Here is a 27,727-nt window from a genome sequence, read left to right on the forward strand (position 1 = left end):
ACTGGTTGGAAATATGCAGAAATCAAGCTTCTCGACACTTCAGCAGCCGACTGTGATGCAGGAACACCTTTACTGTGAGGCTGTTTATTGGCATGGGTGCACTCCAGAAATGCCACCTTCTAGCCCTCTTAAATAGCCACTGTCTGCAAGTTACTGCATCTGTTCTACCATGGCCAAAATAAAGGTGACCCCCTGCCATCATTGGTATCCTGAGAGTCCTCCTATACATTGCTCCCACTATAGTGGCAGTGTTTATCGTGCTGTTCATCCTTTGATACAGGCACAGCAGTAGAAGATGCATGCAAAGTTAGTGGGCTTCCTCATAACAGGAGCATTGAAAGGACTCTGAAAATGAGCACCGACACTTGTTTGGCTGGCTGCTGTTTACTTCAGAAAGTTTTGCATAATACCTTTTCTGTGAGCTCAACTAACTGCTCTACCATTTTTGCATTTGCTTTGTCATAGCAGGGACGAGGGATGTTTCTTAGGAAGGCCATACATATCATGCAAAACCAGGTGGTGTTTTTTGGATACTGTATGGTTATACAGGCGTGCCTCGTTAATTATGGTACATTGGTCCTCCATCAAAACTGTCCATAACAAATTGGGAAGAAAAATAAAACAAACACACATTTATTCAGATATATACACTAAGGTTACAGTATGCTTTTCTGCATAACAGCAAGCAGTGAATTCCAAATTATAATCTTGGAAAATTGAACATTTTCCTGGTCACAAAAATTGCACTGCAGTGCGAAATGCCTCCCAGGCCTTGAGAGACATGTCAGGATTAGCACTGGGTGTCCGATTCTGCGTTTGCTGTTGTATTCACAATGGCCCTGTAGATGACTTGTTGTTCACCACTTCCTGGGTCTACTGCATCAGCTGCAGGCATTCCTGAAGACTTGCAAGGAGGATGTCATTGATGCGCACATTCATTTGCCTGTGACCTTCCTGCGAGGAATGCGATTTCTTGGCTGATCTGTGACAACGATGGTGAGCCAATGTATAGGTGGGCTTTGTTGACTTTGCGGAATCCTTCTAGGTTTGTGTGTGCATTTGCACCTTTTGTACTGGAGTCATAGATTCCCTGGTACATCTATTTGTTTGCATATGGTTCTCTGTTCATGACAGCACCATCTGCATGTTCCCTGACCAAATCCCAATTCTGATGTTGCTCCACAATGACAGACACTGCACTGCTGAGTTGAGCCGTTCCCCAGTCCAGCAGTATCGATGCTAGAGTGTGTGTCAAAGCTGAGGTCAAGCGTGGGACCTGTCTAACTCCCAAAGTTTAATTTCAGTTTCATCCCTCATTGGTTGGACTAAAATTGTTCCTGCTGCTTATACCTATAAATTTAGAGCTTCGAACTGCTGTTAAGCTGAGTTCTTCTGCGCTTAACCGCAGTCATATCTCAATACCAAACATTGCTTAATTTGCAATGCAGGTTGGCGCAACAAAGGTTGAGGAAGCTTCCATTCTTTTCTTACAATGTTTAAACGTTTATGGAGGTGGCCATTTGAACATTTATCTTCACATCTTGCAGCCTCGGGTGAAACTGTGGCATGAGGAGATGAAAGAAAAAATATACCCCAGTGTGCCCTTCTAAACACCTGCCCAATGACAGCAGAATCTAATATACAATGAATATTGTGCAGTGAAGATTTTTTCCCTTCCATGTATCTTTGAACATTTTTTTTTTCCAGAAGTGGTTGCCCCCGTCATCCAACAAAGTACTGCAGCTTGTGCTATGCACGAAAAAACCACTGACATTATTTCGCTGTCTGATTTTCTTCAAGCTATGCGACAGCTAAGGTGCCCTGGAGACTATATCAGTGAAGCCTTCAGCAACATTGGCCAAAATGTAGTTAAGGTACTGTGCTTCTGCTAAGTGTGCATTGTTTGAGGACCTGACGCCAACATGGTGTGAACATGACATTCAAGAGCTGTCTTCACGATAGCTGTCTTGACAAGTTTACGGTGGAATGAATTGTACAGAAGCAGTCCTTTATTAAGGCACTGTCTCCTCATTGCTCATCAGAGCAACCAAACTGCCATATATATAGCCAAGAGAAAATTGGACAGTGATGCAATGTCAAAGTGGTTGTTTTCTGTGCCAGACGAGCTGCAATCGTTATGCCAGATGACTAGGCCAGCCATTTCATGCATGAAAAGAATGTGAAAAAACAAACAAACATAATATCAGATTTGTTCAGTGCGCAGGATTCACTGTACATTGGATCCCGCTGTCTTAGGTACGGTTTCTTCAACGGCAGACTGGGGTACATTAAAATGACTGTTTTCATGAGCATTGCAAAAATATCAAAGTCACAGAATGGTGGTTTCCTCAACTTTCGTTGCAGAGTATGCAGATGCCAACATACCTTTGACATATTGTCACGGGAAGAAGCATTTCTGATAAACCGAGAAATTGTATGAGCAGAAATAATCCCTAGTCTGAAAAGAAAAAAATGCACGTCTACTCCATCCGACATTTTACTGCAAAAACCTGCAGTCATGATGATGCTTATGCATTCACAGTGCCAGCACTCTTTACTGCACAAGTCTGTGCAAGAGTGCGATTAGTAAATGGCAAGCAGCAGCAGCAGTGTGTCATCCTTTCCTCTGTCTTCATTGTCTGTGTACTTAACCAAAAATAAAAATTACTAGTACTGATGCTGCGAGACCAGACCCCTTCTCAACGAACAAGACATTTCCTACAATGTACTTCGCACCAAGGCACTGCGAGTTCTCTGTTCGAAACATAAGTTAAGGAACTGGACAACTCTTCTGCACAGTGCGGATGTTAAACGAGTGATGTATTCCTTCCAGTCCTCATAAACTGGCAGTCAAACCACACTCTCAGTCACATGCAGCGCCACACTGATTTAGATGTTAGCACACACACGAAAACAGCGCGAACTTCACGAAGGACGCAGAAAGGGGAGACGAGACACATGTTAGTTTCCTGTACACTAACATAAGAAGCGTTCCATCTGAAAATAAGGCTCTTTCTTCACTAATTGATTCATGCAGTTTGTCTATCATCGCACTTACCGAGACCTGGTTAAATGACATGGTTCCTGACAATTGCATTTTCCTCTGCGACTCCGAATTTAACATACTTCATTGTGACCGCGTAAGCCGTAGGGGTGTACTTCTTGCCATTACAAAAAGAAGTCACTGCTGTGCTTATTGAGGTCATGTCATGCCTCGAGCCAGTGTGGGTTCGTGTGAAATGTGACTCTACGGATGTCATTATTGGTGTTTACTACCCTTCTGACATGAACATTTAATCTTATGTGAATTCTGTAAAATGTTAAGGAAAGTTACTGTTCAATTTCCTAATTCAGGCTTACTATTGATAGGTGATTTTAACTTTCCAGCAATTAGTTGGTCCTCACTAACAGCTCCAGCTAATGATCCTGAAGCTCAGACTTTCCTCCAGTCTTGCCTTGTTTTTTTATTGCAACAACATATTTCTGAACCCACGCGTCGTTCTACCACAGTTCTTGATCTTATCCTAACCAGTAAACCTTTGTTCCAATATTACGCTTTTAGAAGGCCTTACTAATTGTTCCATAATCACGGGAAATCTCAATTTCGAGCCCCACAAAAAAGCAACTCGCAAAAAACAAATCAAGTGCTACAACCGAGCAAACTTCGCCAAAATAAATGCTGAGTTGACAGTTTTTTCTGAGCACTTTCTTCTCAATTTTTGAACACGTTCAGTGGAGGTCAACTGGAACCTGTTCAGTAATAAACATGCTGCTCTTATTGACAGATTCATGCACTAACACTGCGCCTTGGCTTAATCGGCACCTAATTTGCCTAAACAAAAACAAAGAAAGCCTTTACAGACAGGCTGACAAAAACAGGCATTGAAACGCTACAAAGCATGTGATAAGAATTATCAGTTCATGACTAATTTGCTCACTAAAATGGTGTCATTGCATGGCGTCAATTTTGAGAAGGAAGCATTCAAGTATTTTTTATTTACTTACACATACTGCTGTCTCTTCTGTTAGAGGCATAACAGGGATGGGTTACACAGCATTTGATTACAGCAATGTCAAAGAAATGGTATGGCAGTTCTCTTTGAAACTGATTATTCGGCAATGCACACAGAGAACCATCCAAGTTATTCCATAATTTAACATTCAGTGGACCATGATATGCCAGCGTGAGCCATTTTTGCAAGCCACCCAAGAGAAACACATTAGGTAAAAAATGGTGAGGCATAGTAGTGATATCATTGTTAAACAGTGCGGAAAGAGAAGACACATGAAAGGAAGACAAGCAACACAACTGCCGAAGAAAATGGATCATTACCTACTCGCCCAAACAGAATTAGTGCTGCTATGTTCACTTTGTTTCAAGAACTGGTGAGCGGTTTCGGCAGCTTTGCCTTGTACCATGCTTTTTAGTTTTCATTTACCCACTGCAGTAAATTTTTCACATTCACACTGCTCTGATGTAATAACCACCAGCCCTTCTGACATGTATGATCTTGACAAAACCCAACGAAATTTGGGTGCGCAGAAAAACCCATATACATGCGCCATAACCCATAGCAACATTTGCAAGGCAATCATGAGAGAACATGCACGCTCCATTCACTGGCGTAATGCCAGGAAACTGGTACACAAGGCACAGCAATGAAGTTTTTCCTATACAGCCACATTCCGCAAACTTTTGAGGCTGACAAAAGAGAAGATAGCAGTGCAGCACAAGGTCATGACTGTGACTCAAGATTTCTGGATGATAAAATAAAAGTAAATGATAAAAAAAGTGACCATAAGGTACCTCAACCGCTGTTTTCTCATAAATTAGTACAGTACCAAAGAAGGCCGTGTAGGCAGCTGCGCAGCACGGAGAGCTCACCTGAACTGGTTCCAACGTGTCATACTTGAACACTGCAGCATGACTTTTTGTTTACGCTTAAAAATGCATTTAGTGTTACAACTGCACAATAAACTGAAGCTGGAACGTACACGACCGCAACAAAAACACGAACAGCACGAACAGCACCAATCCAGCCACAGATATAAACAACCCGCGGCACGCAGAGAATGATGCTGATGTCGATAGGCAGGCCGTCCCAGGCAGATGGCGCTGCTGCGCCACCTACGAAATGCAATTTTTTTTGCAACTGATGCGAAATGCGCTGGAAGCATGGCTCAAAATTCGTAAGAAACGACACCACAATAGCACTATAAAAATAATGAGAGCTGACAGCAAAAATAACGAAAGAATAGATTTTACACAAAACTGCCAACCATGAAATCAAAACTGAAACTCGGCAAGCGACTGGTTTTTTTTTTTTTTTTTTTGCCATTGAAACGCTGTTATTCCTGAAAGCGGCACAATTATTTTTTCTGTATGAGTCGCGTCTGCGTCACGGCAGCGGCAATTCTGCCAGGCGCGAGTAATATTTCAAGCAGAACTTTAGAAGCTGTATATGTATATCGGAGGTCTAGAAATGCTGTCTCTTACTGGTTGGTGACATTTGTCATCTTGCCGCGCCTCAACAGAGCTTATCAACATTATGTTAGATTTTAATTTCTTTCAGGTGATTAACCAACCCACTCGCGGTTCAAACATTTTATATTTAGCTTTCTGCAATGCGCCCGAAACGATTAACGAAGTGTTACTCCTTGACGGTTTTAGTGACCATAAGCTCATTCATCTACGACTTAATGTCCCATTAGCGTTTCAAGGTCTTACATCCAGGAAAATTCGCGATTACAGTAGAGCTAATTATAGAGATATGAATATTGCACTTAATGATTTTTTTATTCAAACGTTCTTGCCCTCATTTGCAGACAGGTCCGTCGATCAGAACTGGGTACTTTATAAGATCATGATGTCCAATCTAGTTTACAAATATGTTCCCTTGGTTTCAATTTCAAACAACAAATCTAATCCATGGTTCAATAGATCTCTCCGCCGTCATCGAAACAAAAAAAAGCGTTTGTACAGAAAAGCTCGGTTGGTATATCTACATCGGATGCTTGGAAAAAATACGATTGTCTGAAATCTCACTGGTCGGCCCTCCGGGCATCAAAGAAAAAATATTTTTCTCATGACCTACCCGCCCTCCTAAAATCTAATCCCAAAAAGCTCTGGCGTGTGATATCTCCCGACAGTACTAGCAACCAATTTTCATTGTACAGCGACGATCACGTGCAGCTTTCGGAGAGTGAATGTCCCCAAGCATTTAACAGATATTTTGCGTCAGTGTTCACTCGGGAAGATCATTCCAACATACCCATTGTTCCTGATCGTGATTACCAATATATGGCCCCTATTACCATTACCGCTGAAGGTATCGCTCGTCTCATTGCAAATCTTAAGGTTTCCTCATCAGCTGGTGTTGACAACATAAATTCTAAAATATTGAAAAACACTGTATCAATCTCCAGTGAAATTCTATGCCTCATCTATCAGCAATCATTATCATCTGGTTTACTTCCTACAGATTGGAAAATTGCTAAGATCATTCCAGTGTTCAAAAGTGGAAACAGAAATTCACCAGAAAACTACCACCCCATTTCGCTAACCTGCATTTGCTGTGAATTACTCAAGCATGTTGTCGCTTCCCACATTTACTGCCATCTGGAACTTAATTCTTTCTTTTTTCCTAATCAGCACGGCTTCCGGAAAGGTTTTTCTTGTGACACCCAACTGCTAGAATTTACAACTGACTTGGATTTCAACATGGATGCTAACCTTCAAAGTGACTATCTTTTTAGATTTTGCTAAAGCCTTCGACCGTATTGCACATTCCCGCTTGTTCTCAAAATTGTCTGCTCTGTGCCTAGATTCTTTAACCCTGTCATGGCTACGTAACTTTCTTTCATTTCGCCAGCAGTTCACTACAGTAAACAATTTCACCTCCCCACTAAGTGATGTAGAGTCTGGCGTACCCCAAGGCAGTGTTCTTGGCCCCTTATTGTTTCTAATATACATTAACGACTTGGCCACAGACATATCTTCTTCTATACGACTCTTTGCTGACGACTGCATCATTTATCGGCCCATTAATTCTATGGATGATCACCTTGCTCTCCAAACTGACCTGAACTTAATTTCAAATTGGTGTAGTAAATGGCAAATGATGCTCAACTCATCTAAATTCAAGGTTATCTCTTTCACCCGCAAGCATACTAATTCTAATTTCTTGTACTCCATTGAAGGTACTGTAGTGTCTCGGGCATCATCTTATAAGTATTTAGGTATTCACCTCACGGATAATCTTTCATGGGCCACGCACATTCAATCCATCTGTGCCAAACCTTCAAGATCACTTGGGTACCGGCGGCGGAACTTGCGAAACACCCCTAATAACGTGAGAAAAGTCGCTTACTTAACAATCGTGCGTCCTCAACTAGAATTTTTTTCACCTACGTGGTCTCCTTATCAAAATTACCTAATCAACATGCTTGAACCCGTACAAAATAGAGCCACTCGTTTCATCACACAAAAGTACCACCCCCGTCCAGCATCACTAAGATCAAACTTGATATCTCCCTCGAACCATTACATATTTGCCTTTCCATCGCTCTTTTATGCTTACTTCATAAATATCGTCACAGCACCAGGCCATCTCCCTTGCCCCTCGAAGAGCCTTCACGCATTTCACACCGCCTACATAATCAGTACAGCATTAAATGCATTTACGGAAGAACCCTAGCCTTCAATTCATCTGCACTTCCACGTGCCATTATTCTTTGGAATGATCTTCCCAACTGTATCGCATCTATCGGCAACCACCAATCATTTCAAGACCAGCTGCACAAACATTTTCTTTAACGACATTGTGTCTTGTTTCAGGTTGTTCTGTGTCCTTGGTTCCCTTTTCTTCTCGTTGGTATAGTATTAAGTTTTGGTTTCTTGTGCAATTTCAACCATTAGTATATTTTTTATGGCTACTGCTTTTTCTTTCGATGCGGTGATGTATGTCTTGTAGTTACGTTTTGCCCTGTATATTTATAATTGTGTTTACTTTTTGCCTTGTATCGCGCGTTGTTTTTAACTCATTGTTCCTATTTGCTTAATCTATTGTTTTTGCCCCCCTTACTCAATGCCCTTCTGGGCCCTGTAAGGTATTTTGAATAAATAAATAAATAAATAAACAGGATTGATTTCGGTTCCTCAGCGTGCACTGCATTGGACAGTACACGGGCCTCTAGCATTGCCGGGGTCGAACCCGCGTCTTTTGGGTCAGAAGCCGAACACAATAACCACAGCAGCGGCTGAACGGAGGTGCTAGCATTCATGGAGGTTCACGGAATATGTGGCGAAGCTATTAATTTTGCAGTCTCAATCCCTTTTCTCAAGGCGTCGTATTGCGATTCACAAGGACGGGTAAAGAATGCAGGCCAAGATAAGCCGCGTGTACAAGAATGCAGCAGTGCCGCACCGTATATTTTGCGGACGCGACGCGCCGCTGTTCACATATGTACTATCGGGGACAAAAGTTTGCTGGACGAGAGTTCTTGGAAAAACGTCCATTGTAGCTCCACCTCGCTAGTCAGTCACCTTTTGCCGCTCCTTGCGAAAAGTGACGCCCCCACTTTCTGGATTCTCGCTGTGCACCGCAAGCGCGCAGGCTACTGCGCCATTAGCGACGTGCACAGCTCGCGTCGTTATTCAGGAGTTCCTCTACATGATTGAATTCATCATTCTGCCAAACTGTTCTCATGAAATCATCTTGGGTTTGGACTTCCTATCGCGCCAAAACGCAGTCATCGATGGTGCTCGGGCTGAACTCGAGTTCTTTTTGCTATCAGCGGTTCTTCGTTGCCCGATGCCCCTTCTGCTGCTCCTGCCAAAGCCGTCACTGCTGAAGACACTCAACTGCCTCCCTGTTCTTCTGTTCTTGTGCCCATCGCTTCTGACTTTGTTCGCGACGGCAACATACTTTTTACACCATCGCCTCTTTCTGTGCCACAAGTACATGCCCATACCTTACGCCGTCCTCACCCTGTCAGCTGGCCTTAGCGCATTGTTCATGACCAGTCTGTTTACATATGCTTCCGTTGTGTGTCGCGGTGAGTGCCTTGGTACCGTCCAGATCATTGATTTCATTCTCTATTGCGATGAGACTGACGCTTCGCTGTCCCTCGACGTAGATGCCCTCCACACTTCGCTCGACACTTCACCTCCAGACGTTTTCCTTCCCTCCATCAACGCCTCTCTCTCTGCACCTCAACGCACTCAACTTCTCGCACTGCTTCATCACTTTCGTTCCTCCTTCAATTTACACCAACCTACTTTGACCTGCACGTTGACTGTCGCCCACCACATCGACACCAGTGACCATGCCCCTCTGCGTCAGCACCCATATTGTGTCTCCGCCAGTGAGCGCTAAGTTATTCAACAACAAGTTGACACCATGTTTCAGAGCGGCGTGATTCAGGCCTCACACAGTCCCTGGGCCTCACCCGTGGTACTCGAGAAGAAGAAAGATGGCTCTATTCGCTTCTGCATTGATTACTGCCACCTGAATCACGCAAAAGGATGTTTACCCTCTTCCCCGCATTGATGATGCTCTGGACTGCTTTCAAGGAGCGGAACTTTTCTCTTCTCTCGATATATGCTCTGGCTACTGGCAGGTCACCATGGCAGCCAACGATCGCCCTAAAACCGCATTTGTGACCCCTGATGGCCTGTATGAATTTAATGTCATGCCTTTTGGCCTCTGTAATGCTCCAGCTATTTTTGAGCGCATGATGGACACCATTCTGTGCGGCCTGAAGTGGAAGTTGTGCCTCCGTTATCTCGACGACATCGTGATCTTTTCGCCCGACTTTGCGACTCATCAGTCCTGGCTGAAGCACGTCTTAACCTGCCTTACGGATGCTGGCCTTCAGCTGAACTTAAAGAAGTGTCGATTTGCTGCTCGTGAACTGAAAATTTTAGGCCACGCTGTGTGTCAAAAGGGGGCGTCTGCCCCGACCCCGCCAAACTTCATGCTGTGACTGCATTTCCAAAACCTACTTGCATTAAGGAACTGCGCAGCTTCCTAGGCCTCTGTTCCTATTTTAGTCGCAACTTTGTGGCCATTGTTGCCCCTTTAACTCAGCTTCTCGGCAGCAACGTGGATTTTTTCGAGTTGGTCGCCTTCCTGTGACAACGCCTACAACACCTTGCGAAGTCTCCTCATGGCACCACCCATCTTGCATCACTTCGACCCGCAAAGCTCCAACCACACACGGACGCCAGTGGCATTGGCCTCAGGGCTGTGCTCACCCAACGCAAGTCTGGCTTCGAACAATGTGTCATTGCTTACGCCAGTCGCACCATCATGAAAGCCGGATCCAGCTACTCCGTGACAGAAAAAGAGTGCTTGGCCATTGCCTGGGCCCTTGGCAAGTTTAGACTTTATCTCTATGGGCGTCATTTTCACGTGATCACCAACCACCATGCCCTATGTTGGCTTTCTTCGCTCCGGCGGCCTTGCTCGATGGGCTTTCCGTCTACAAGAATAAAACATACGTGTCGTTTATTGGTCGGGCCGCAAGCACCAGGACACTGATGCCCTGTCCCGCTCCCGGCCGAGCTTGCCAGCCTCTCCGCCCTCCACTCCGCTGTGCCTTCACTCACCACCTGCGTCATGCCTCATGAGCAGCGTAAAGATCAATGGATTGCCTCTCTTCTTGACTTTCTCTCGGCCCCATCTATGGCTCCAGCATCCCGCGCGTGAAAAAAATTGTAAATTGTACGGTTTAACATCCCAAAAGAACCCGCTGGCTACAAGGGTCATCTTAGTGGAGGGCTCCGGATTAATTTAAAGCATCTAAAGAAGACTGAAGAGACATACACTTGATGCAATGTGACCATGCTGCCTCGAGAACTTTTGCATAGGCTGTCAGAAGCAAAAGGCCAAGGGCTATCCCCAACTATTTCCTGCACAGTGTCTCATGGTGTCAGAAGCTTCACCCCATTTAGATAAAGAGAGCTAATTGATCAACAACTCAGAGCGAGACTAACACCGTTCTTGCTTCGGGTTGCTGATCAATTCGGCCTCACCATGGCATCTGCTAGGCACCCTGGTTAGCTTAAATGTAGAGTGACTGCCCAGGCAGGCAGTGGTCCCTGGCTCTATCGCCAGACTAAGACGGATTTCCCTTCAGCTGCAAAGGTTCTGAGAAAGCTGTTTAGCTTTGCTCTACAACCGTATAATTGCGATCAAGTACAAACTCATGAGTAATTACTGCCTAATTGAAATGTACTTCACCTAGGGTGTTTCCCTTAATGGACTACATTTTGAATGTGCACTCCAAGGGCATCTTCCATTCCCCAACATTCTCCTTGCCCCAAAACAGATAGCGATCTGAAACTCAAAACAAAACAAGAGGCTCCATGCTGACACTGTCAACAGGAATTTTCTATTCAGTCTTTGAGAATATATGCATCCTGTTGTAACGATACTTTTGATACAGCATTGTGTACACAGACTTAGGACACAAATCAATCACACTCTCACTTTACAGTTCTTCCATTCAGTGACTCTCACGATGAATGTTCATGTTTACTGTTTGGTTATGGGAGGGTTTCTGCTGTAGTGCTGGCTGCATTACCTACCCCTTTCCAATTTCCTATTTTTCTTTTGCCAAGGCTGTGGAGTCTGACTGCACCTGTTTCAATTAATAGGTACATTTAGCAGGCTAGTAGCTGCAGTCCACAGAGTGTTCGAAGTTACTGTCATTGCAATGGAATAAAATGTAGCAGAGCTTTAAGATACCTGGATTCTTATGCTGCAAACCTGTTGGACCTAACATGTGCCTTCTAGCAGTTTCTCGGGGTCATCTTTCTGCATTTATGGAGTACATTGAAACTTAGGATTAGAGATAATGTTAGATAATGCTTTGTGCAACATGCATGGAAGCAACTTCACATTTTTTTGCTGTGGCTGCAATCCTAGCAGGATGACCTAGAGGATTAACTAACACATGCTGACATTTGAGTTCAGGTTCCCTCTTGGGCTTTCTAGAAAGTATATGCTTGCTGCACCAATCAAACATAATCTGATCTTGGGCCTCAAGATCACCTTGTAAGCATTCCCATCGAGCAACTCTGTCAGAACAGCCATTGGTAAAGCAGCCCAGTCAGTGTTTTTGTCCCTTGTGTGTTAAAACGCTTCAGTAAGTTTCCTCTTTGAGACAGTTCTGTGCATTTGTGAAAGCCAGGCTTGATTCTGCATTTTTAACTAAAACATACGTATACATACATACATACATCTTTATTAACTCTCACAAGGTTACATTAGCAACAGAGGAGAGAAGACGCAAGGCAAAAAGCTGCGTTGGTGCAGCTTGAGGGCCACCCTGCGCCCTCTGCCGGCGGTATCGCCTGGCAGCTAATCACAACAGCAGTGGAAGAGCGCACTCGCAAGCACAAAAGAAAATACAGCCACAAAATATATACATTAACATTTGCATGATGTTATGCCTCTATTATCACTCGACATTATTTGACAAAAGATGCTCAAAATATTTATGTACAGGAAACGCATTTATAATCAACCGAGATACAAATCAAGTAGAAAGAAGATACACAACGCTATATGTATATGTTCTAATCATGACGTCAAAAATTATGCACATTGAAACAAAGGAATAAGTGTTATTAATTTATGCCGTGAAGTCTTTTCAAGTATGATGTTGTTCTTGTGCACAATATTGAGGTAATGTGGTAGACTGTATGTCGGTGACTGCTTACCGTATGTAGTGCGGCAGAAAGGTACGGACCATAACATTTTGTTCCGTGTGTTATAAGATGGAATCGAACGAATGAGGTTGAAACTTGATAAGAGGAAATCATTCTTAGTTGAAACAGCATTTTTATACATAGAGATTAACTTGAATGGGAATAACTCAGAGATTTTCATTATACTGAACCTTACAAAGTAAGAACCCGTATGAGTACACCACAGCACATTAGCTATTAATCTAATTGCTCGTTTTTGCGCCATTAGAATTTTCATTTGCTTTTGCTTGGTTGTTGTCCCCCAGACCATGAGACAATAAGTTATATGTGGCAATATTAATGCATTGTAAATTAATACTTTAACTCTAGGCGGAAGTGTATGCCTCTGGCGGCATAGGATGCCATTAATCTTGTTTATTTTAGCGCAGATATTCTCAGTATGTTTATCCCAATTAAGTGATTCAGTCCAAACAACACCAAGACATTTCACAGCTGGCACGACATCAATTTTTTTGTTTGCTAACCAAAGGTCAAAATTTGCACGCACCATTCTGTTTTTAGCTCAGAATGTTATTGCATTGGTCTTCGTGATGTTTACCCTTAGGTAGTTCTTAAAGGACCATTGACGCAGGAATTCTAAGAACTTATTGACGTGTTCTAGCAGGTCTGTTTCTGTGTTACCTGAGGAAAGCATTTTGAGGTCGTCTGCATACGCTATTATGTTGAGAGGAAGGGGAGCAGAAAATATATCATTAATGTAAATATTAAATAATAGGGGGCCCAGAATGCTGCCTTGTGGTACACCAGAGAGGATAGCTTGCAAGGTTGATTTGTTTACGATATTTCAGATATGATTCAATTAAAGATAAGCTGTTACCTCTAATTCCATAGTTATTGAGTTTATGTACCAGTAAAGCATGATTAAGCAGGTCAAATGCTTTGGAAAAATCAACAAATATTCCTATTACAAGGAGCTTTTCCTCAAACGCATTTATTATTATTTCTTTTTGCTTAATTAGTGCCGTTTCCGTGGACCTTTGTTTTCTGAAATCAAACTGACTGTCTGATAGAACTGAATGTTTGGCTAGAAAAGTATTGATTCTCACATAAATAATCTTTTCCAGATCTTTGGATAATATCGGAAGAATGGAAATAGGCCTGTAGTTAGCCATATCTGAGGTAGCACCACCTTTGTGAATGACAGCCACTTTTGCTACCTGCATTTCTTTTGGAAACACGCCAGATTCTATAGCTAGATTATAGATATGCATTAGTATTGGAGCTAGTATGTCAACTACAAATTTGAAGGGTTTGATCTGAAAGCCATCTTTATCTTCAGCTCTGCTATTTCTTAGATTTCTAAACACTGTCACTGTTTCACCTTCATCAGTGGGATACATGAACAGGGATTCAGGAATGCATGGTGTATTATACGCGTAACCCACAGGTGTGTCAGAGGGACAGCATAATGTTTTGGTAATGTTAACAAAGTAATTATAACATTCATTACACAGTTCCTCCCCACCTCTTGGTGTACCATCCTTCATTATTGTCGTAATAGTTGTTTTTGAGGTGCGATTTCGTAATTTGTTCAGTTGGTCACAATGGTTGTGAACACTTCTATTGGACCCCACTGAAAATGCATTACTAAAATAGCTTAGCTTAGCAGTTCGCAATTCTCTATTCAGCTGGTTTCGGTATTTCTTATATTTCTCAAGCTTGCAAGGCTCCCGTGATTTCATGAATTGCGCAAACATTTTCTCTTTGGTCCTTATTTTGCGCAGCAGTTCTTGCGTAACCCACGGTTTCTTTGGATTGCGTTTGCACGGACGGACTAGTGGAAAACATTTATCATAGACAGTTTTAACTTTGAACAAAAAAGCATTATATGCGTCATTCACGTCTTTTAAAGACAGCACATCGTCCCAACTAGTTTCATATAACATCGAACGAAAACGGACAAGTGTGCTGCATGCAGAGCTGCTACAACTAACATATCCAAATTTTCTTTTTTTTCCCCGCACCATTACCGAGTGGAATCAGCTACCACCATCATCAGCAGTTGACACTGATGCTTTAGAACAGGCCGTTCATTGAATTGCTTTTGTTTCATGACTTGCCTTGTACAAATTTGTTTTGTGCTTATTGTGCCCCTCCTGCCAGGGCCCTTCACTGGAACTGCAGTATGCTCTAAATAAATAAATAAATAAATTGCAGAGAAAGTGTTTCAAATATGCAATGCTTCTGTCCTGGCAAGAGTTTATTCTCTAGGCAAGCTTGAGATAAACTACGGTTCAGTGCTGACTTAGGAACCCTTATGCAAAGTTAGCAGTAAGTGTACCAAAAGTACAAGGCATTTAATTCCCCGGAGTAATTGGAATACGTGAGAGATATTGGTGAGGACAACAGCCCTATACCTGGCTTGAAAAATGATGATATTTCATTTTTATTCATTATTCATTTTGTTCATTTATGTTTTATTAATTTGTGTCTGGAACTCACTACTAACAATCATCAAATCATCGAGTACAGAAGCATCATTCCATAAAAACTTGAAAAAGTGTGTCCTTTTTAAATACCTTCATTTGCCATGCCAATGAACCCTGTGTTTATTGTGTACGGCTTTTATTGCTTGAGTGCTTTTATATCGTATTGTGTTCTCTTTTTGCGGTGCTCCTTAATATGTTTGTAAAATTGAGCATGCTTAATAAAATGTTTTGTTATGATTGTTTATTCCCACTGCACCTTTTTCCGGTATGCAGTTGCTATCTACCATATTTTATCATGCGTCATATACGAGGTGCCCCAGCTAAAAGTATCCAAGCTTTTAAGAAACACAGAATGTCCTAGCTGCGTGAGACCAACTGAGGGTAGTTCAGAGTCATGTGACCTAGTCATACCTCGGCACCATGGGGGGTGTCTCAATAACATTCGCACTCACAGCCACTCACCCTCACATCCACTCACTCGTACTCACACTCATGTGCACTCACACTCGTAACCAATCACTCGCATTCACACTCATGTCAACTCACACTCGTAACCACTTGCATTCTCAACCACTCACTCACACTCGTACTCATGTCTACTCACGCTCTTAACCACTCGCACTCACGACTTACTCTCACACTCATGACCACTTGCATTCACAACGATCACTCACTAGCAATCACAACTTCTCACTCACACTCACGTCCACTCATTCGCACTCACACCCATCACCACCCACACTCACTCGCACTCGCGTCCACTCACACGCACGACCACTCACTCACATGTGAGCTGATATGAGTGCACTCAAGAGTGAGTGTGCCGACCTATGGACCTAGTCTGCAGTTTTTTTTTCGTGCTTCAAAGTTAATTAATTAGTTCAGCATAATTAGCTAACTTTTTCATTATTGAATTGAGGAACAAAGTGTCAATGTAGAAGTTGTAAATTGTCTAAAAAAATCGCTAGCAGCGCTGTTTCCATCAAGGCACGATTTACACCAAAAGAGTCATTATGCATTGGAGAAAAGGAGCAAGCACATATGCCAAGCATGGAAAGCTGGTCTCTAGATGAGAGAAGCTTGCACTTTCAGATCATCTATGCTTAGGAACTACCAACAAAATCACAGACTGCAGAAAATATGTGGCTGCCACATCCATCTCAGATTACACACAGAGCAGTGGGTGCAATATTACTAACGCCTACTGTTTGCACTCGGAACCGTTTAACACTAGTACTTTGTGTGGACGTATCATCATTCCTGTGTCCAATATAAGATAAGACAACAGGTATATGCCATCATGAAACTGTTTGCAACAATGTCTAAAGGAAATGATCTTACAGCCCAATGCACTGTTCTAGGTTACCTGACTCCAGCTCCCTTATTTCAGTTTTGCGACAACGTCATCCGTAACTGCAGCTTTCATGAGAGGTGTGAGATAGATATGAGTTTGGCGATTCAGCAATTTGAAAAAATTGTGCCACAACCTAAGACGAAGAATGGGCACAATGAGTACGGGCTGTCACGACAATTTTTGCAGTAAACCACGAAAATATACGCTCAAAACCTAGATCATACAAACACCACTCCGCCGTGGACTTTACACGAAACCCGCTAAGAGAAAAGACTCAAAAAAGCGACAGTTACACAGTCAAATCACCGACAATCAAAACAAGTGCCACCAATGCTGGCTTGAAAGGCCAGGAATCTCACTCTACCGCTGAACCACTCACCGATAATTTTCGCACATATGCAGGCCAGGCAAACGTTGCTACAATACACTTGGGCCAGGAAAGACGCGGCGCTGCATTTCTGCATTCACTAGAGAGCCTACATGTAAAAAGACGGTGGCGCGCAACATGTAGGCTCCCTAGCATTCACCCAGCGGGGCGTCTGTTTGGGCGTCATGGCACAGCAGACAACACCTTGGCAACATTGATTTTGTCGGGAACGGGCGTGAGCAACACTGAACTTGGCTGCAGCGTCTGTTTTGGCAACATTGCACTTGTCGGGAACGGGCGTGGCCAACATTGGGCTTGTCTGTAGCGGCTAGCAAACGGAAACACGCCACCCGGCACTCGCCTCGCGAGGTTGCCCCAACGTCGCTCTCGCCATCTCTCGGCAGCCAGCGGCGTAACTTCTCAAGGGAGGAGGAGCGGCGACGACGGCCGCGGAGCGCGGAGTTGCCAGGCACAGAAAGTATAAAGGAGGCAATGATACTGTACATAAAAGTTATTTGACTCACCGTCGCCTCGACCGTTTCCTGGCTCGGACACCCAGTCCCAACAGGGGACACACATAGTTCCCGGCGCGTTCGCGAGCAGCCGCGTTCCTAGAAAGGAGACGCTTCGCTTTGAGCGCCCCCAGCCGCGTTCCGATGACCCCGCGTACACTACCGATCCCTTACAGATTGAGTGAGTGAGTGAGTGACTGAGTGAGTGACTGAGTAACTGACTGACTGACTGAGCGAGCGAGCGTGCGTGCGCGCGCGTGTGCGCGCGTGTGAGTGTGTGTGTGTGTGTGTGTGTGTGTGTGTGTGTGTGTGTGTGTGTGTGTGTGTGTGAGTGAGTGAGTGAGTGAGTGTGTGTGTGTGTGTGAGTGTGTGTGTGTGTGAGTGAGTGTGTGAGTGAGTGTGAGTGAGTGTGTGAGTGAGAGTGTGTGAGTGAGCGGGCGGGCGGGCGGGCGGGCGAGCGAGCGAGTGAGTGAGTGAAAACTTTAATTGACGAAAAAGTAGAGTGGTGGTCACTGTGCGATGTCCGGACCATGCAGGTCTCGGACCGCATAGGCCCACTCGACAGCCTTGACTTGAATGTCTCGGTCGTCGCTGGCCTTTGGTGAAAGCCACGAGTCACGTGAGGGAGTAGTCATGAGATCTGTGGGCGGAAGAAGCGCATCCTCCACTGATTCGAGCATAGCTGGACAAGGAAATAAGGAGAGATAGAGATAAAGCGGCTGACGGCCTGTCTTACGCGTCGTTTTATACGAAGGTGGGAATTTTTTTAAAGGTAGTTGTTTGCTGAATTTGTCAGTGACCTGATACAAACTACCTCACGCTCTGCCAATGTGCTCGTTGTTGTGTAGCTTTGGAGCTGACCGACCAGCTTTTGACTGGCTCGTGATGTGAGGGCATGGGTTACCATTTTTTTCACCCTTTGTGTAGTGTTGCTAACTTTTGTATGTTCTCCGTCTCGAGTTTTAGAAAACGTAAATATTCTTGCTAAGAATCACAGAGAAATTTTCGAGACGGTATAGAATAAATGTTTCGAACACTACCGAAAATAAATTCAGAGGGGCACTTTGTTGACCAAAAGTGGGGTGAGGCGAAAGCCCTCAGCGCAGTGTTGCTGCTCGTGTCACTGATGTGTGGCTAAGATGTTAAGTAGACTATTGTTTGTAAATCTTCACTGTTGGAGACACTGGATGGTGTTTGGGAGGCGTCCGGCTGATTCGACGCCTTTCTGCAAGCACTCTCCAGCGTACTAGACAAGGAGAACTGCATATGCGTTGCCAGGAAGTAGCGTAGCCAATATCACGATCGGCTGCAGTAATGGAAGGATGGTGGTTCGAATCCCATCGTGCACAAAGATTTTTAAGCATGAAATGCTTTTAGCTCCCGTTGTCGGCATTGTGGTGACGTCACGCTGAGACCGAGAGCCATCATCCGGGCACTGAAATCTACTCATCCGGGCTCTGAAACGAGAACATCCGGGCACCGTACGAGACTGAACGAGATTCAACGAGACTCTCTAAGCCCTCCTACGGGACCGGCATACAAGCGCCGGTTGCTCTCCAAACGAGTCACAAAAAATAACTGCTGCCAGTGTCTTCTCAATGTTTATCAAGATATCAGTCGAGCTGTGCATTTGATAATGCACGGAATTATAATTTCCGATTTCTAATAACGCGTGGAAAAAGCACATACATGCCACAATACACTTCGTTGTCATACGTGATCTGTTAGGGGCTTTGAGAGAAGGCCGCTTAGAGAAAGAGGGCGAGAAAGGCTTTCGGCGAAAAACTTTCGCTCCCTCCCCAGGAAGGCGCTGCGGTCCCACACTCACGCATGTAAAAGACCAGCCGCTTGGCCTTCAAGCCATTTCCCCCTCTGGCAGGCAGGTGTATACACGCTCGCGGAGTATTCGAACGCGCTGCGTATACATTCTTGTCAGGCCTGCGTCTCGTCGTGTCCGCGTACGCTTCTGCATCGTCCTGGATTTCAATGCCGCCACCGTCAAAGCTGCTTAAGCCGAGCAATGGAGCCTGTGTTAGGCCCGTAAACATTTCATGCTTACTCTACTCTCGGTTACGGGAGAGGCGCAATTTTTTTTCTGGTCTGACTGGAAAAAGCGTGACACCTCTTCTGACGACCTTCTGTCGACAACGATGAGGCATTAAAGGCTTTCGCTTTAACAATAATTCGGATTCATCTATATATTCTAGCACGGAGACCTCGATCCTTCGCCGATATTGGTCGGTGGGTAGACCCCCGTGACTTCAAGCCCTTCTCTCAGGGAAGACATGTCTGTGAATAATAAGGACCTTGGTGCGGGCATCTGGAGACAAACGTTCCAGAGGAATGTTTTATGCCGCCAGCGTGGCACTTCTCCCGAGTGTCCTGATTCGTGTCGCGCACCTTCACACGGTTAGCACTTTGTATCCTCGCTGACCATCTGGAAGCTTCCTGTGTAACGCATCATCACTGGTTCTACCTGAAAGACGCTGATGACAAATCTAATGGCGCAAAAAAACCGAAACAGTGACTTTTTTGTCTGAGCGTCCGCCTTGCATTCGGAAGCTGCTGGGTTCTATCCCCAGTGCCCCCGACTACCAAACGGTTTTCTAATGGGTACAAGATCTCCCCCGGCCTGCTTCTCGGCTTTTCTGAGGTGAAATTCTAGGAAAAGGGCCTTTGGCAACTTCACCTTCTCTCGATAGAAAACCTATCTGCGAGAGACCAAAATCCGCCTTATGCGGTAAAGCCCATAGCGGTCCTTTTTCTGGGTGCCTGTTCAGGCCCACAGTGACGGGGTTTGAAGCCATGCAACCCTAGGAAGGCGAGCCCCAGGCCGGCCCCCAGCTTGTACTACCTATTTCTATTTTGAGAAAACCGCTGGGTACTCGGCTGGCAGCGGGACTCGAACCCACCACCTCCTAAAGCCGCGGCGGGTAATCTACCATGAGGCCACGGCAGAGCCTAATAACAGCGTAGTGTGGTTTAGGCTTTGGGACAAAGGACGGGCTGAAAGAAGAGGGAAAGCAGTGCGCAGTCAGCCTTCGTCCCATCTCGACCGTTTCGCCCTTCGACCCCAAACGCAATAGATGCCAAGTTCTTGCAACAGGAGTCACCTCAACAGTAAATCTTAGCAGATGGAAATTTTAAGTACGCTGTAGCCGAGCATCCTATCATTAGCATCTTCTTAGCAATAAATAATACCTAAGACTAGTACGGTTCCTTTGTTTCTAAAGCTAAAGACTGCAGAACAGCAAAAAAAAAATGGCAATACCCAAGCAGTACAGGTAATTAGCCCAATATTGCAAATGGATGGAAGAAATGGGCTTGGGCAGGGCATGTAATGTGAAGGCAAGGTAACCGCTGGTCCTTCAGGGTAACGGAGTGGATTCCAAGAGAAGGCAAGCGTAGCAGGGGGCGGGAGAAAAATAGGTGGGCGGATGAGATTAAGAAGTTTGCGAGGATACGGTGGCCGCAACTTGCGAAGGACAGGGTTAGCTGGAGAGACATGGGAGAGGTCTTTGCCTTGCAGTGGGCGTAGTCAGTCTGATGATGATGATGGTGGTTTCACTACGGTGCTTTCTAGAACCGGCCTTTCCCAATTCGTTTCCAATATGGGGCCGATTACCTGTGCCGCTTGGGACCGTACGTGCCGCGTTCTTTTGCTTCCTTCCACATCGTTAGTAGTAAAACATTTATTGTTGCAAAAGGAAGAGTTAGGGAGTAGGGGGTGGGGGATAGATAGATGTGGAGCTCCAGTGATCGGTCTTCCCTATTCGAGGATCCCGTTGGCCTCCGCGGCTGCCTTATTTCTGGAGCAGGCGATTGTCTTGTAGCAAATACCAGTTCGCCGCGCTCCAACGCCTTACACTCTCCCCTGCCGCTCCGCTGTAACCACATTTCCACAGAGGCTTCTGAAGTATCAGGGGGCTTTATCCGGGGTGGTTTGTTTCTTATTGGTGACGCAATAAAAGGCGCTCACGCTCACGATGCCAACCGCCAACAAAATACAACTGCGCTTGCCGCCGAGCGAGATGCTGATCGGCGACGTAGCCAAACCGAGAAACGGCGAGCGACGAAGACCTCGCAACTGCGAGAGTGGTGCCGGCGACAAAGCGTAGACTTTCAACTTGAGCAACTGCCTCACGGACGACGTCAGCAGAGCCGCGCTGAAGCGAGAGCGTAGCAAGCGACAGCGCGATGGAGCCGCTGATTGACTGTGTAGTTTAACTGGGTCGTTGCTTAGTTTAGCCATTTTTAATGCGAGAGCATTATAAGGTTCACTCGCGTCAGCAAAAAATTGGCAGTGGTTTAGCTCTGGTTAATCTGGAGGATCGAGAAAGTAATGAGGAGAGAGAGAGAGAGGCGATGGAGAGCGCGCGGCGGCGGCCCCGGCACGCTAGCTATGCGCCGCTACTGCGCATGCGCAACTGGGGCACCTCTGACTCACCCGCGCAGCGACGGCGGCGGCGCGCAGTGCAGTGCGCCGTGTGACGTCACTGCTTCTCGCGCATGCGCAGAATGGTCTTGCCTCGGCTCCGCGAAGTGGCTCGGCGACTAGCGTAGTGTTGCTTTCGCAACAAAGGTGTCCGCAGATTTGTCCGCATGATTGCGCCGTTCTCTGAAGATAATTGTGCGGAAGTGTTATTTTGACAGATAGCGTGGGATAAAATGTAGCCGTGGAAAAATTTGGTTCATGAGGTGCAATTAGTTAATTAGTTGAACGCGAAAAATGCGAAAAAATGCGCTTAGACATTAAAATTGCCACGGACGTCGATATAGTGTGGACGTTTTGGTTTCGCATTGCTCCAGCGTGAAAAACAAAAATAAAAAAAACAAAAAGTGATAGAAAATCTTTAAAGGAAAAAAATCTGACCGAAGAATGGAGGGAGAAAAAGAGGACAGGGAAAGGATCTCGCATTTCCGCTCCTAAGCAGAGAAGTGGAAACCTGTAATTATTCTCTTTTTTTTAGAATCGCCAACCCCCTGGTCGTCTTTAAGGCACTGAGCATATGGGATCACTGCGCTCTCCTCGAGCAGTGGTGTCTAGAGGGCCTTACATTGGACAAGGATATGCAATGCCGTTCCTCTTTTTTACGTGCTGCTCGTGGTAGCAGCAGCAAGTATCGTCTGCATATCATCAAGCTTTCAACCCTCGGCTCCAGGCAAAAACCGCTGCTGTAGGAGCAGGCTGCAGTACATCATATGACGTGATGCGCAGATGGTATTGAAAAATACATAAAAATACATAAAAAAAGTTGCAATATGTTTCATGTGAGGTGGGCTTTATTAGGATTCCTTTTTTGTGTGTGTGAGCAGTGAGCCGGCGTTTTGTCGAACTACTTGTCCCATTTGGAAACTAGTCCGCATGTCTCTCTAGAAAAGACTTATTGGACGCTACTCGAACGTTTCTATGACAACGAATTTCGCTCATCCGCCCGCATGTCAAAGGAAGCTACCACACCTGTGGGCAGTTTTCACACGAATGTGAACTTGCGAGAGCGTGAGATCAGAAAGCTCGCCGAAGCCATCGCCTCGCGTTCATATACTGGACTCTGCAGTGGTAGCATCTTGTGATATGGATTATAGCCAATTAAATCGCTGCAGGTTCGTGAACGTGCTCGGTTTGCTGACGCCCTATGTGCCACGTGTGCCGACTTTCGTGGAGTGCGTGTTCTCCTGGAACACTACTTGTTACATCGATGACAAGCTCCAGCCGACCATGGTAAGCGCGCTTGCGTCTGGCAACGCCCCAGTGCGTGGCAGAGTCGCTAGCCAGCCTCTCGGTAAGGACAGCTAAAGCCTCGAAAGCTTTACAGCAAACAAGCACACCCCGTCAAGAGTATACGGCCCAAGCGGTTTTATTATGAGACCTGCTGTATGCCTCGTTATTCATCCTCAGCGACCGTAATTTCTCGAAAGCGGAATGGTATCGCGTCCTCAATCCTCCGAATACTAGGAGTAGGATGTAGAAGAGGAAAGGCAGGGAGGTTAACCGGAAGAATAATCGGTTTGCTACCCTACACGAGGGGGAAAGGAGTGAGGGGATAAAAAAATGAAAAAGAGAAGAGAGTAGCAGAAAATTGAAGTCACCCTGAAAAGTCAGTGTTCGTTGAAGTCACAGCCAATCTGGCCTGCTTGGCCAGAAGTTCGCAAGAAGCGGAGCAGTGCCTTGGAGGCCTTCACCGCCAACGATCGCCGCGGCCAGTGGCCGAGAATTTAACACTTTGGACTGCTACATATGCTACGGAGCCGTGCAGAACAGTTTAGAAGCAAACCCCTTGGGCTGTATACTTTTGACGGGGGCTGTACGTAGTGAACTTTCTCTAGCCTAAGCGGCACCGACTTTTTCATGTGTGTGGTAAATGGGCGCTGGGACACATTCGGTCAGATGTCCCACGGAGTGGCTACACTTAAAAGGATAGAGAAAGTGTCTATCAAATGCTTTCATTATGCAGAGAAAATGCCACTGTGCCTGCAAGCTGCGTAAAATTCCCCAGAACAGAGTCGATAATTGAATATAGTTCTAAAAATTCTTGATTGAAACTCATAGTTTTCCAGCGCAGCGGTACACGACCAAAGAAACGAAGCAAGAAGAGAAGGAGGATGAACACAGCGCTGACCAAACTTCCGTCAGTCTTGCAGCTTCACTTCTGAGGTGATGAAACCGCCTTTCACCAATTCATTCCGGGAATCGCGTAAAACTAGCCCAAGAACTAATTCTACTGAAGTACATTTAAAAAGTCCCGCCTTCGCACCTCGTGGCTTCCTGCAGTGCCGGGCTTTCGAGCGAAGCCTCGCACACGTCATGCGGCGCTCGTGACGTCAGCAGTAAGGGGCTGTCATTGGCTTGCCAAAAACAGCAGCCAAGAAGACGGCTCGGCTCGGCAGAAGACCGCGGCGTGTGTCCCTTTCCACACTCTAATGTATTGTATACACTCCATCTCGCAAGTTGTTTGCAGCCTCCATGTTTGCAGCGTTGTGAAGGCTGCTGCGATCTCAGCCAATCAGAAGACAGTACGCTGAGACCCCCGTACCTCCGCTTTCTTAGCCCGCGACAGGTGGCGCCATCTCTGGGATGAAAAGAGCTCCAGTCTCCAGCTACTGCGCGCAGGAGACTCGAAACGCCATCCCGAACTATCTTTTCAACAACTGCAATAATTTCATGAAAAATAGAACACTGCGCAAATATCTGAGGGACTATTTGTTGTCTTCCTTGGACCTAATTGGACGAGAAAGCTCTACCTTTCACAGCGCTGCAAACAGCTTGTGAGGTGAAGTATGGGCGTGGCGAGAGAGCGAGCGGGAAAAAAAAAAAGTAAACAACCGCGTCAGATTGCTTTGGTCACCCAGCCAGGCCGACCCACCGACCAGCCAAGAGAAAACAGCGCGTGAAAAACGGGACACAGATTACAGCACAGCAGACACAAGAGCTAACAACTGCAGACTGAGTGCAGTGTTCGCAATAAATACAGCAAGAATCATTCAAAAAACAAAGAAAAGCAAGGAAGCGTCCTTGTGCTACTTTTGCCTTGAGTATTCTGCAAGGCTGTCAAATCCTTTTCTCCCCAAAGCCATTGATGGGATGCTTACACATTTCGAGCCTTTGCTGTCTATGACGCAACTTCATGTGGCTCGCGCATGTTCTGGTGATTGTATCTCTGCACAATCTTACAGTTCCCAAGGCGTGTAGAGCAATCACAGTACGACACGTGTTTATACAGCGTGCTGCCTGATGCTGCGCCGATTGTAACGGCGTGTTCTCCTCTTAGGCGATCATTGATGTCATGCATTTTTTGTACCAAATAAGACAGGCTCCTCAAGGCAATAGAGTCTCGTAGACAACCTCACTGTCTCTAACATTAGGTAGGCCATGAAGCGGAAACTGTCCGGCGGCGTTTGTGTGAAGCTTAGGGAGAATTTTTCTCTCTCCACCTGCCACCTGTCAACCCTACCCCTCTCTCGCTCTGTACTTGTAGGGGAGAGGAGGCGATCGGCGAATATTTTTCAACAGCTTGAGGCCATGAGGGCGTCTGGGTATCGAGCTCATTTTACGCGTTTCAGCTGTCACTCGGAATAATGAGTGAGGTCCATAGCGATTGGACTTTGGCAAAATTCAGGAATCGAAAACAATTGCATCTCTACCTGTGCGGCTGCAGTCTTGGCACATTGTTTCAAATGTGGAATTTCTTATGCACTCGTATATCACGCTTATGCGCTCATTCGTGCGTGTAGTTAAGTGCCTATGCGCGCTGCTATGCTAACAGAACCGCGCCTGCCCGCGCCACGAAGGGAACACATCATTTAAACACGAACGTTCTTTACATCAGAGAAGTTCTGAAGTGACTGTTAACTCTTTTTTAATGCAACAAACTTATTTAAATAAACACACTGACACATATAACCGCAGCAAGACACAGTGGACGTAATACGCGCCGACAAGCGGTCACAACGTAGGATGCACACATAAAGACTGCCCCCAGAACGTCATCTCGTTTACAGCAACTTTCAGCGCCGAATGAAAATTAGATTTGCCCGTTTAATAGCGGTAATACCACCCTCGATTCTACCTGCATAAAAGCAAGCTCTTTTCACTTTCAGTCACGTAGCTCGTCTTGGTTAGTTGTCGGTCTTTTTAGGGTGCTTGTTAAGAACACAGTAAATTTGAAATGAGAGCAGTTTTTTTAGACCGTTACCTCTAATACTCGCATTACTCAAGGTCGCGTTAGTATGAAACACAAGGTCATTCAAGTGGTATTAGTGGGTGGTGCCACTGGTACGCTGATTGTAGACCACCTAATTGGCGTAGAGTGTTCGGAGTGGTATCAAACGATTCAGCGCGCCACGGAGCATACGATTACTAATCTAATTGAAGCGTGGACTATCACAGGGATTCGCACCGACGACTTTTATCTCTCCGAACCGTGATTTCTTGAAACTTCAAACGTCCATTTCGTCCAAACTAATTGACGTAAGACATTCGAAGTGGTGTAGAACGATTTGTCTTCTGGCGCTGTATACGCAGGCACCAAAGAAGTACGTATCCCGATATAACGAAAAATTTATACCGGATATAACGAAGATGGCTAATGACGCAATATTCATTTGATGTCGTTAACGCTCGATACTCATACGATGCCTCAGCGTTTTGCCTTTATTTTTTTTTTCTCGAGAGAGGAACGCTTCCTTTTTGCGTGCTTCTCATGCTCTGGTCTCACCGTGGAGATTTATTTTGTGCAGTGTGGAACGAGTGACACTGCTATTTAGTGTAAAAAGCACTCATGCGCTCTCCAACCCCGACCATGAATCTTGACAACCGCTGGCCACTGCACAAGAGCACTGTGCTGTCGCCGCAGCCAATCACGCCTCGTTTTAAACTGCAACACACTCTCACGCTGTGCATCGCACATCGTGTCTTCATCAACTTCCATCTTCCGCGTGAATAGAGCAGATCAGCTTAACTGACATTGCCGGCAGACGTGCCGAAAACCCAGCAAAGCAAAACCATGAGCCAATCAGGCTGCTAAACAAATGCTTCCGCGTGTCCACTTGGTTTCTCTACGTCAAAACCCTACCATTTTTTCTTCGTTCGCAGACTCAGATGCTGGATCTCATCATGACTCTCCCCAATAATAGGTCGGTGCTGGTCCTGACGTTAACCATGGTGGCCTACAAATTCCCCAATGCCCAATTGACATACGGCCAGTCGGCGATAGGAGTCAGTTCCGACAATGCGGTGCAAGAGTTGTTCGAAGAGGTAAGGAGGAAAAAAAAGTACAGGGGACTCTTAAGCTCCGCCCTAAAGGTATGACGCAATAGGTTTAAGGAGGTAACGCCCATGTATGCGGAATTTGTAATTCTCGACCTCACGTTCATCGATCGCTGGCAGCCCTCATACCTATCCTGGCGCAGTAATGCTGCGATTACGGTCAGAGATTGCGAATGTCGCAAAACCGCGCCTAGAGTCATGGCTGTCAGTCTTTGGCGTGTGCAACGCTCTCGGTGCTCGGTGCAAGTCTCGGTGTTCGAAGTAGGCACACCAGTACAGTGGTCCACCCGATGAAAATCGCGTGTGACCTCTTTAGCATCAGTTTTCACTTTCAGGTGGCAGTGAAGTTTTGTGCTCAGAAGCAGTTCATGTGCCTCTAAGCCTTCACGAACGGCAGTAACCTCTGCCATCACAGAGGATGGTTGAAAGAGGGCGAGAGAAAGTGAGCTGAGTGGATGAAATTAGAAGGTTAGGTGGCCGCTGGTAAAGGACAGAGGCTAGACGTCGATGGGAGAGGAATC

The 27,727-nt window shown here is 45.6% G+C and overlaps 1 protein-coding gene and 1 long non-coding RNA gene across 13 annotated transcripts in view; one reads left to right on the top strand and one right to left on the bottom strand.

Annotated features, from left to right (window-relative positions):
* The window catches only part of LOC149346120 (uncharacterized), a 52,994-nt gene that overhangs the window by 11,994 nt on the left and 13,273 nt on the right, over nucleotides 1–27,727 (top strand). For 3 of the 11 annotated variants that reach the window (XM_089586338.1, XM_089586337.1, XM_089586336.1), the window contains 3 exons: nucleotides 23,045–23,162; nucleotides 24,004–24,095; nucleotides 27,074–27,194. In XM_089586338.1, coding sequence (XP_089442464.1) covers nucleotides 23,160–23,162; nucleotides 24,004–24,095; nucleotides 27,074–27,194 — 216 coding nt within the window. In that variant the 5' untranslated portion in view covers nucleotides 23,045–23,159. Of the gene's footprint in view, nucleotides 1–23,044; nucleotides 23,163–23,998; nucleotides 24,096–27,032; nucleotides 27,195–27,727 lie in introns of those variants that run through there. The other 8 variants (XM_089586340.1, XM_089586341.1, XM_089586339.1 and 5 more) reach the window with 4 other exon arrangements.
* On the bottom strand, nucleotides 618–17,075 carry LOC149346121 (uncharacterized). Of its 2 annotated transcripts, none has more exons than XR_016292365.1 (2): nucleotides 16,941–17,075; nucleotides 618–5,128 (listed from the first exon to the last, which is right to left on the bottom strand). It is a non-coding gene; the product is annotated as an uncharacterized LOC149346121 (long non-coding RNA). The 2 variants fall into 2 exon arrangements; XR_016292364.1 differs by having other exon boundaries at nucleotides 618–10,485; nucleotides 16,941–17,073.

The sequence above is a fragment of the Amblyomma mixtum genome, chromosome 4 (genome assembly GCF_055824585.1).
Source record: "Amblyomma mixtum isolate Tamu chromosome 4, ASM5582458v1, whole genome shotgun sequence".
NCBI classification, from domain to species: Eukaryota; Metazoa; Arthropoda; class Arachnida; order Ixodida; family Ixodidae; genus Amblyomma; species Amblyomma mixtum.